We start from the raw sequence: 10975 nt of genomic DNA, 5'->3' as shown, positions 1-10975 counted from the left end.
ACCTCTGCTAGTAGAAACTATGACAGCCCACCTCTGCTAGTAGAAACAATGACAGCCTACCTCTGCTATTGAAACAATGACAGCCTACCTCTGCTAGTAGAAACAATGACAGCCCACCTCTGCTAGTAGAAACAATGACAGCCTACCTCTGCTAGTAGAAACAATGACAGCCTACCTCTGCTAGTAGAAACAATGACATGGGCTGTCATAGTTTCTACTAGCAGAGGTGGGCTGTCATAGTTTCTACTAGCAGAGGTAGGCTGTCATTGTTTCTACTAACAGAGGTGGGCTGTCATTGTTTCTAATAGCAGAGGTAGGCTGGTCATTGTTTCTACTAGCAGAGGTAGGCTGTCATTGTTTCTACTAGCAGAGGTAGGCTCTCTGCTAGTAGAAACAATGACAGCCTACCTCTGCTAGTAGAAACAATGCCTGTACGCTGTACTGGCTGTTCCTGTCTGCCTGCTTGCTGCTGTCTCTCACCTCCTCTGTATCCGGTGCTGAGGGCGGGAGCGAGTCTGAAACAGCCAAAGATACAGTGATGATTCTAGATGTGCATGACTGTCTGTCTGTCTGTCTGTCTGTCTATCTTTCTTTCTTTCTCTCTCTTTCTCTCTCTCACTCTCCCTCTCTGTCTGTCTGTCTGCCTCTCTCTCTCTCTCTCACTCTCCCTCTCTGTCTGTCTGTCTCTCTCTCTCTCTCTCCTCCCCTCTCCTCTCTCCTCTCTCNATCCCGAATGGATACCATAATAAAAATCTAATTTCGACCCCTGTAATAGTATCTACATTGGTCTGGGAGAGGACTGCCTCTTGCCACCCACTAGCATAATTTATAAGACATTTTTTAGTCTTGGTTTTCTTTAATCGACGTTTGTTCCTTGCATTTAAATCCGACAAGAGAATGATAGTCTACCATGTAAATGCTTCGACACGGCCTGCCAAAATGCCCAGAACCTCTCTTCTAGAAGCGTCAGTCTGGCAAAGGTAGTCGGGATTTGGTAGGGACAGTGCAGTAGAAGTACGCTATTACTTCAAGAGCTACAGGCTTGGTAAAACCATTGTAGTTCTACCTCTACCGGAACTACACACCGAATAGGCAGCAGTGTGGCTTGCAAACCTCACCACTAAATTGACACGAATACAACGCGAACGTTACGTGGCAGTGCTTTAACGACGTTAAACCACCGGCGCCCTCCAGTGAGCTGTGGTGTCGTTCTGCATCTGTGTTCGTCGAGATAATATATTCCCTGAAGTTGCAAACAGCAACGGCATGCAAGCGCTCATACCACAGGCACTTGAAGCGTTTCAACTGTAAACACACGCCGCCGCCATTGCGCGCACACTGACACATAAATATACACTATATATTTATGTGTCAGTGTGCGCGCAATGGCGGCGGCGTGTTTACAGTTGAAACGCTTCAAGTGCCTGTGGCTCATACTGCATCAGGTATGTGTTAGTGGTGACACACCGTAAAGCTGCCATTGCACCACCTAGCATCAGCCAGACAAGGTATCACTATTATTGTATTAACATTAGCCGACGATCATAACGTGGACTGTGGATAGCGCTTGACCATGACAGAATACTACGAGATAAAAATATTACAACCCGATAAGAAATGGTAATAGCTTGTATGATATTGATAGGTGAGCGCTGGCCACAACTGCACAAGTTACCTTCTCGCTTCTCACTTCGTCAAGCCTGGCCTAGTCCGAGTTTCCTCTGACCAATGCCCACACCGACGATTTTGGTGGATTTGGTGTGGGTTAGGCGAGGGTCCTAACCTAACCCTAACCTAACCCTAACCTACACCTAACCTACACATAACCTAACCTAACCCTAACCCACACCAAATCCACCAAAATCGACGATGTGGGCATTGGTCAGAGGAAACTCGGACAAAACATGGCCAGGCTAGGTTGTGTTCAAATGGGTTACAATACAACTACGTAACAATCTTACCGTTAGATGTGGGCAGTCACGAGTCCTAATAATAATGCCACGGAAATACTACTACTACTATTAATATGTGTTAGTTGAAAGTGATTAGTATTCTGAATGCGTAACGTATTTCTGGGTCGGCTGGGGGATGTTACAAGGTACGATAGTTGAACAGATGTGCTAACCCGCGTTGTCTTCCCTCATTTATCTTAGAAATCAAGCCAACCAAAGGTCTACTAAAGGCTCAAGAGCACTGAACATACATTCGTCTACGAAATTCCACTCACCGTTTACTCGAGTACGCAAAGGATTCCGAATCTTCTGCGGTTTTCTGGCGAGTTTTCTGAAATAATCTCGCAATGACAGCCATGATACAATCATGTGACAGAGCGCCAATGACTTGTAACGTCGTCGGTGATTGGCCAACGCGGGGAAAGCGGGGGTGTTCGTTTATGGCACAGCTGATTGGTTGTCTATGGCGAGGGACGCAAGCGGAACTTCGATCTCGCGAAGAAATAAATACCGCCGTTGATCTGACATCGGATTTTCCACACACGTCCTTCGGCCATTGGCCAAACCTGTGCTTATTAGAGCGGAAAAAGCGAGAAGAGAAAGATACGAGGAGGCTGTGGGCGGATTTAGAGATTTTAGCTCGTTCCCGACTACCGGCTCCTGCGTGATTGTGAGTTACTCTAGGTCGGTGTGGGCTCTCCGGCTTCCGTGTGCGCCTGAGCTGGCGGTATGGTCGTACCGTCTCGCTACTGTTTGACATGTGGATAGATGGCTGATTAGAGGGCGCGAGGGGACTCTCGCTGATAGAGTATCGTTCCTTAGTTGCATTCTACGCTAGAGATGGAGGCGTGTGCCACGCCGGTGCGGCTGTGCTTGCCAGCGGTGCTGTCAGGTGATTTTTTTGTTGTCTGCTTAATTGCCCGCGTCCAGGTGCTCCGTCTCGTGTATTATGGGTCTCATACCTTCTTTTAGTTTAGAGAGACCGATTCTTAGACTACGATGCGACTTCTCGTTCTTAGACCCGGTCCGTGTCGCCTGACCGCACGTCGATTCTCCCGTGCGGGCGCGCGGATAGAGAGCGAGAGAGGGAAGACGATGAGACCGATTGCGAGAGAGAGGAGGCAGTACGCGGCAGCTCCGAGGGAGGAAAGTATGCAGACGATGACGAGAGGAGACGGAGATATCTATGAAACATGAAACGCCAGACGCCAGCGTGGCGTCTCCCGCCAGAAACGCGTGACGGAGACGACCTCGGTTCTACTAGTACTATACCGCCTTCTTTTATCGCTGCCTCTTGATATATACTATATATATATATATATAATATATATATATAGAGCAGGACGGAGAGAGTGACTGAACGAGGGAGAGACGTCTCAATCGAGACCCATGATGCAGGATGCAGACCGAGATGGATGAGAGAGAGAGACGAGAGAGACCTAGACGAAGAGAGAGAGAGAGAGAAAGGATGATGGAAAGAGAGCGAGTGGGTGGGCGACGAAGAGGGCGGTGACACTCTCATGAGCACACTCGGTCACAGTAGTTGTACGATTTGCTTCATCGAGTGGAGAACTGCTGCCCTCTGGTGACAAACTAAAGCAAAAATCTGCGTGCAATGGACACCGAGCTGGAGTCTGTCGGTGATGACGGTGCTAACGTAAATAATTCTACGCGTGTTAGCATAATATGTGTGCATACATCTCTCTATGACTCTCTCGCTCTCTTTCTCTCTCTCTCTCATGCGTGCGTGCGTGCGTGTGTGTGTGTTTGTCTTTCTTTCTCTCTCTACCCGTGTGCACGTGCGCGATAGCATACCCGCTACGGACGGGCACTCACTCACGGGCAACAACATAACTGCTCATCAAATCAAACACGTCACTCATCTATTTAATAAAAGAGCATCACTCTATACGCTCACCGTGAAAATAATCACAGAAACATCATCGCGTGACAGCAAAAATTGTAATTTGTATTTTGTTTTTATGTATTTGTGAAATTCATATTAAAAAAAGAAATTTTTTTTCCCTCAGATTTCTCAGAAACAGCGAAGGATTGAGACCTAATCGTTTAGCCGTATGTTATTCATTATATATATTCCTAGTGTGAATTGTATCAACGATAGTGAATATCAACGAGCAATAAAAACTGAAATGCATAACATTATTTTGTTTAGCTCAAGATACAAACATATGTTTAATAATGATATGTATACTGTATATCTATATATCTGTATATCCTAATTTCCATTGAACATGAATTTACAAAAGAACATTTTAAGGAGGATCAATGATATCGATGTTTATACAAGGTGGTCAAGTAAACATTTCTTCCAGTGAAAATTACTTATTAACAATGCCAGTGAATTTAGCAAATATAAAAATAAGAAGCTTATTTAGACAATGAAAATGTAGGATGAAGCGTCGAAGGTTGATTGCTATGCAGTTGATTTAGAATTTAGCTAATAAAAACACGAGCAGCTGATTTTGACAATGAAAATATAGGATGAAGCCCTAATCGAAGGTTGACTGCTATGCTGATGTTTGTTGCCTTAATTGCGATAAACCTGAAAATAGATACGTATGCAAATCTAAGTTTTACATTATGAGGAACCCCTCCAAAAAGGAGCAAAATTAATTACCGTTATTGGAATTTGTACAGTGAGAAAACCATTTTGGTGATACGTATATACGTTCTATCTAATGAAATATAACTGGGCTGTGCTTTTCATATTAATCATAATAAAGTTTAATTAAATTAATCATAAGTTTATTATACTGTTCAGATTAAACTCATTATATAAGAGAAAGGGAGTACTTATATACTTATAAGTTTATTTATTTAACTTCTTTGCATGTATAGTGCTTACCTCGGGTCTATGGTACAATTAGCCTGCCATAATATACTGTAGATGTGACTGTGATGTCCCAGAGGTAGGTGAGGTCACCTTTCCAGCCAGCAACAAACAAACACTATGTATTAGTAGGTATAAAAAATACAAGATACACACATGCCAGCGACTAGTGAGTGATTTTTTGATGTCCCAGAGGTAGGTGGGGACACCTTTCCGGCAAACACCAAGCAAACACTAATGTATTAAGTGAGTATAAAAAATACAGAATACACAGCCATGCCAGAGACTAGTAAATTGACTTAGTAAGTTTATTGATGTCACAGCAATGCGGGTGCGCCCTTGTGTGGCCAACAGTCGCACCGGGGGCATCCCAGGAACCTATGGCATATAAGCACATCTATATTGAAATCACAATCGAATACTGAGATTATTGGAAATGGGGAGGTCCGCATCTTCTGCCTGCTGCCTGCTGTGTCCTTTTTGCGGTGGGCGGGTCAGGTTTCTATGCAGGGTAGTGCATCCATGAGGGACCTCCATCATTACTTCTCCCTAAGAAACTCCAGAGACGATGACGGGCAGAGGACGGAAAACGCTCGTGGCTCGCCATTTTCTTTACCCGATCAATACCTTTAAGTGCGGTCGAGCGCGCCCAGCGCAGCTGGTGACCAATGCGCTGGTGACGCGCACCGCGTGAACTACATGTTACCGTATTCTGTTTAACGCGTGCCAAAGCACATTGCGTGGTTATTATCGAACTCTACACCGCGCCACGTGGTCGTGAGCGTCACTACGCCTGTTACGAGGTGTACGTGGAATACCACGATCGTCTGCTAAGCTTGGGCGGCCACGCGTCCGATGCCGAGTCGATCACTTCGTACTGGACGGCGTGGCGTATCTCGGCTGCCTCGTTCCGTCGTAGAATCGTGCTGAAGAAGAAGAATCATGAGCGGATATTATGGGTTTTCGGCTGCGGCCTGGAGCTAATTCTGCCTCCTCGTCCGTCGTAGAATCGTCTGAAGAAGAAGAAATCATGGCGGAATATTATGGGTTTCGGCTGCGTTTGAGCTAATCTGTCTCTCCTCGCCGTCGTAAGAATCGCTGAAAGAAGAATCACGGCGAATATTATGGGGTTTCGGCTGCGGCAGAGCTAATTCTGCCTCTCTCGTCCGTCGTAGAATCAATCCTGAAGAAAGAAGAAGAATCATGGCGGAATATTATGGGTTTCGGCTGCGGCTGAGCTAATTCTATCTCCTCGTCGCGTCGTAAGAATCGTCTGAAAGAAGAAGAATCATGGCGGGATAATCATGATGTTGGTTGCACCGATGCAGCAGAAGACTGCTCGCTTGCCGCAACATGGCGAAACACACGCCACTTGCATCTCTAGCGTGACCTCTGAGCGCCCTGACGGGTAGAATTCCCTGTTGATTACCTGTCGTCACATTAACCTATGCTGCGCACCCTGTCCACATATTTCGCATTGTACGGCCTCGTGCGAATGCCACGAACTTTTAGACGACAGTAGATGCAGGTACCTAAACACATTTACGTAGCTCATGACAATCCAACAAGTCTCACGTCACACACCTAACTATAACCTATATCTATATTTTACCTACTCTCTCTCTCACTCTCCTCTCTCTCTCTTAATGCTTCTCCTCTGCTATCTCTATCTTTTCCTCTCTCTCTCGTCTCTCTCTCTCTCCTTTCTTTCTCTCTCGCTCTAAATTTCTCTCTCTCTCTCTCTCTCTCTCTCATCTCTCTATCTTTCTCTCCTCTCTCTCCTCTGCTCTCTCTGCCTCAAATCTGCTCTCTCTCTCTCTCGTCTCTCTCTGCTCTCTCGTCTGAACGTCCCTAGCTCTCTCTCTGCCTTGCTTGGTTTGCGTCCTGGGCTTTCCGGCTCCGCTTCTCTTGACTGCATCTGCTTTTTCTTACCGTAGGTGGCGGGCCGTATGCGAAACACAGAACTCACCAGCGACCACTGCGCTGTAACTGGCAAGCGTTTCGTCAGAGCAACCTCGAACGACGCAACTTTCGTGAGCGTGCAAGCATTCCCTCCTAGAATGAAACGTGAGGTTGTGAACAAAACGGCTCCCAGCTTATATATGCTCGCAAACGCTTCACCTGGCGTTAAGGTGCTCACTGCTCACGTCCCGCACATTCGAGCCAGTGACGTTGGTTTCATGTTGGCAATAGTTGATATCTGTGCAGCTCAATCCGACCGGCTACTATAAATACGGTGTTTTGGCTCTGACGTCGCCATTCGATGATTTGATTTCCTGCGTGCAACTCGCTTGCGAAGCACGGCAAAAGTGTTTCCCACTGATTCCCGTCGGGGCGATATATTTGCACAACATTTACGAGCTTTTCTGCGCGATGATTCAGCAACTTAAATATTCGACACAAGACATAACTAGGTTTACTGCTTAGATAATTTTTCCATTAAGAGAACATCGTGCGTAAAGCATTTGCAACAATTACCGTACTCGGATGTTCGATTCTCCTCGTCACTATGCTAACATCATACGTATCCTGAAGTTTCAATTGCGTTCCTTCTCCTGTGATTTTGTTTAAATTTTCGCGCGCTATCTCACAATTACGGCTGGGGGCGAGAATAGAAAGAGGGCGAACAAGAAAGAGGGCGACACAAAGAAAGAGGGCCGACAAAGAACGAGGAGCGAACCAAACAGAAAAGAAAGAGGGAGGGAGAAAGAGCGAGAGAAACAAAAGCAGTCCGAAAGAGAGACACATGTAACGACTAACGAGGGAATAAGTGAAAGTATAATGTTGGGAGAGAGGGCATTAGAGATAGGGAGAAAGATAGAGCAGTGGGCGAGGCGCGGAGGACACGCGTGGGGGGGGGGGAACGGGGAGCAATGGAAAGTACCGCCGCGGTGCGCGGGGCCGACCGGGTGGGCCCGCGGCCACCCCCAACTGGATGGGCTTATATTACATAGAGCTACAACAAACGAGGGACGCGGCCCTGGCTCGCCGTGGTCACGGCCCGGCGCGCCCCCGGGGCGCGCCCCGCGGCCGCGTGCGGCTACGACAGCGGCGCCGGGCCACGCATTTGCACAATTTTTCCTTTTGGTCGCACAAAACCGGAATTGAAATTTGCAATCCTTTTCAGACGCATTGGGCATCTCATCTCGCGGTTCGGTGCCATCATTTCTGCACTCTATATGACGGCCGAAATTTGCCCCCGGACCAGTCCACGCCCAAAATTCCGAGAAAACTGCTCGTTTTGTTACACGAGAAATATGTGCAAATGGTATGTCGGGGTTACAAGATTGATAATGAATAAGCATATAAACAGCATGTCTTAGTGTACGTAGCTATGGGCTTTCTACTGTGAATTTTGAATTTTGAATTTTGAGGGGGGGCGACGAGAGAACAGTTAAAGGCAAAGGCTGATAAAATAAATAAAGGGATAGAGATTTTGAGAGACGCACGGTCAGACAGTGGGGAGGGGCAGATGATAGAGGGAGTGGACGGTGACAGGGGGTGGAATAGAGTGGATAAATTAAGTATGGATGCACATGAGTGGAAGAGTTCTTAACGGTATAAAAGATATTCAACGTTTATCAATACTAATCGCGGTACTGATTAAGTACGTATACAGTATTAATGTGTATCCCTCCCTAAATAGATAGAGAGATAGAAAGATATAAATATATATGTTATATATGAGCATGAGATAGAGAAAGTAAGAAGATATATATATAGAGAGAGAGCGAAGACAGGAGAGTATATATGAGGAACAGTAAACAATTCTATTCTATCTACGTATCTAAAGTTTTCCCGCGGTTCAGGGAGCACGCGCGCCACAATTAACAATCAAACCCGAACGANGTTTTTATGTATTTGTAAAATTCATATGAAAAAAAGAAGAAAAGGTCTTTCCCCCAGATTTCTCAGAAACAGCGAAGGATTGGAACCTAATCGTTTAGCCGTATGTTATTCAGTATATATATATTCCTAGTGTGTATTGTATCAACGATAGTGAATATCAACGAGCAATAAAAACAGAAATGCATAACATTATTTTGTTTAGCTCAAGATACAAACATATGTTTAATAATGATATGTATACTGTATATCTATATCTGTATATCCTAATTTCTATTGAACTTGAATTTACAAAAGAACATTTTAAGGAGGATCAATGATATCGATGTTTATACAAGGTGGTCAAGTAAACATTTCTTCCAGTGAAAATTACTTATTAACAATGCCAATGAATTTAGCAAATATAAAAATAATAAGCTGATTTTGACAATGAAAATATAGGATGAAGCCCTAATCAAAGGTTGACTGCTATGCTGTAGTTGGCTGCCTTAATGCGATAAACCTGAAAATATATACGTATGCAAATCTAAGTTTTACATAATATAAGCAATTATTATGAAGAACCCCTCCAAAAACGAGCATTAAATTAATTACCGTTATTGGAATTAGTACAATGACAAAACCATCTTGGTGATACGTATATACGTTCTATCTAATGAAATATAACTGGGCTGTGCTTTTCATATTAATCATAATATAGTTTAATTAAATTAATTATAAGTTTATTATACTGTTCAGATTAAACTTATTATATATGAGAAAGGGAGTACTTATACTTATAAATTTATTTATTTAACTCCATTGCATGTATAGTGCTTACCTCGGGTCTATGGTACAATTAGCCTGCCATAATATACTGTAGATGTGACTGTGATGTCCCAGAGGTAGGTGGGGTCACCTTTCCAGCAAACACCAAACAAACACTATAATTATGTATTAGTAGGTATGAAAAATACAAGATACACACGTACATACCAGCGACTAGTGAGTGATTTTTTGATGTCCCAGAGGTAGGTGGGGACACCTTTCCGGCAAACACCAAGCAAACACTATGTATTAGTAGGTATAAAAAATACAAGATACACACATGACAGAGACTAGTAATTGACTTAGTAGTTATGATGTCACAGATGGGTCACCTTTCTGGCCAACACACGGGGGCATCAGGAACCTATCTGCAATATAAGCATCATCTATATTGAAATCACAATCAAATACTGAGATTATTGGATCACCAGCCTGCGCTGGGCGCCTCGACCGCACTTAAAGTGATTGTCGATGTAAAGAAAATGGCGGCCGCGAGCGTTTTCCGCTCTGCCCTGTCCATCGTCTCTGAGGTTCTTAGGGAGAAGTATAATGGAGGCCCTATGGATGCACTACCCTGCATAGAACACTTGACCCGCACCGCAAACAGGACACGGCAGGCAGCAAGGCAGGAGATGCGACATCCCCATCCAATGCGGCTGGTGACCCACCGTGAACGTATTGTTACCGTTATTCTGTTTAACGCGTGCCAAGCACATTGCGTGGTTATTTCGAACTCTACAGCGCCACGTGGTCGTGACGTCACTACGCCTGTACGAGGTGTACGTGAATCCACGATCGTCTGCTAGCTTGGGGCGGCCACGCGTCGATGCGGAGTCGATCACTTCGTACTGAACGGGCGGTGGCGGTATCTCGGGCTGCTCGTTCGTCGTAGAATCGTCTGAAGAAGAAGAATCATGGCGGAATATTATGGGTTTCGGCTGCGGCTGAGCTAATTCTGTCTCCTCGTCCGTCGTAGAATCGTCTGAAGAAGAAGAAGAATCATGGCGGAATATTATGGGTTTCGGCTGCGGTTGAGCTAATTCTGTCTCCTCGTCCGTCGTAGAATCGTCTGAAGAAGAAGAAGAATCACGGCGGAATATTATGGGTTTCGGCTGCGGCAGAGCTAATTCTGCCTCCTCGTCCGTTGTAGAATCGTCTGAAGAAGAAGAATCATGGCGGGAAATCATGGATTGTGGTTGCACCGATGCAGCGGAAGACTGCTCGGCTGCCGCACACATGCGACACACCCACTGCATCTCTACGTGACCTCTGAGCGCCTGACGGTAGAACTCCCTGTTGATACCTGTGTCACATAACCTATGCTGCCACCTGTCACATATTTCGCATTGTACGGCCTGGTGCGATGCCCGAACTTTTAGACGACAGTAGATGCAGGTATGCACATTTAACGTAGCCATGACAATCACACAAGTCTCACGCACACACCTAACTATATCTATATCTATATTTACCTACTCTCTCTGTCTCTCTCTCTCTCTCTCTCTCTCTCTCTCTCTCT

At 45.2% G+C, this 10975-nt stretch overlaps 2 protein-coding genes across 10 annotated transcripts in view; both read right to left on the bottom strand.

The window, feature by feature from the left end:
- Positions 1–2310, bottom strand: part of LOC106817449 (protein dopey-1-like) — a 4473-nt gene extending 2163 nt beyond the window's left edge. Inside the window, exons 1-3 of the mRNA XM_014822108.1 lie at positions 2228–2310; positions 1119–1243; positions 409–515 (exon numbers count right to left, since the gene is read on the bottom strand). Coding sequence (XP_014677594.1) covers positions 409–515; positions 1119–1243; positions 2228–2310 — 315 coding nt within the window. The remainder of the gene's footprint in view (positions 1–408; positions 516–1118; positions 1244–2227) is intronic.
- Positions 2311–4015: 1705 nt separating this feature from the next.
- Positions 4016–10967, bottom strand: LOC106817450 (nucleolin 1-like). Of its 9 annotated transcripts, XM_014822110.1 has the most exons (4): positions 10142–10922; positions 9789–9824; positions 9470–9547; positions 8739–9151 (listed from the first exon to the last, which is right to left on the bottom strand). In XM_014822110.1, exons 1-3 carry the CDS (start codon positions 10872–10874, stop codon positions 9477–9479), a joined length of 840 nt encoding a protein of 279 aa, XP_014677596.1. In that variant the 5' UTR covers positions 10875–10922; the 3' UTR covers positions 8739–9151; positions 9470–9476. The 9 variants fall into 9 exon arrangements, 6 of the variants coding, with proteins under 6 accessions (XP_014677600.1, XP_014677597.1, XP_014677601.1 ...); XM_014822114.1 differs by lacking the exons at positions 8739–9151; positions 9470–9547 and adding an exon at positions 4026–4515 and having other exon boundaries at positions 9737–9824; XM_014822111.1 differs by lacking the exons at positions 8739–9151; positions 9470–9547 and adding an exon at positions 4027–4515.
- Between the last annotated feature and the right edge of the window lie 8 nt (positions 10968–10975).

Source organism: Priapulus caudatus, unplaced genomic scaffold, assembly GCF_000485595.1.
Source record: "Priapulus caudatus unplaced genomic scaffold, Priapulus_caudatus-5.0.1 Scaffold1729, whole genome shotgun sequence".
In the NCBI taxonomy this organism is placed as follows: Eukaryota; Metazoa; Priapulida; class Priapulimorpha; order Priapulimorphida; family Priapulidae; genus Priapulus; species Priapulus caudatus.
This window is presented reverse-complemented; position numbering and strand designations above follow the sequence as displayed.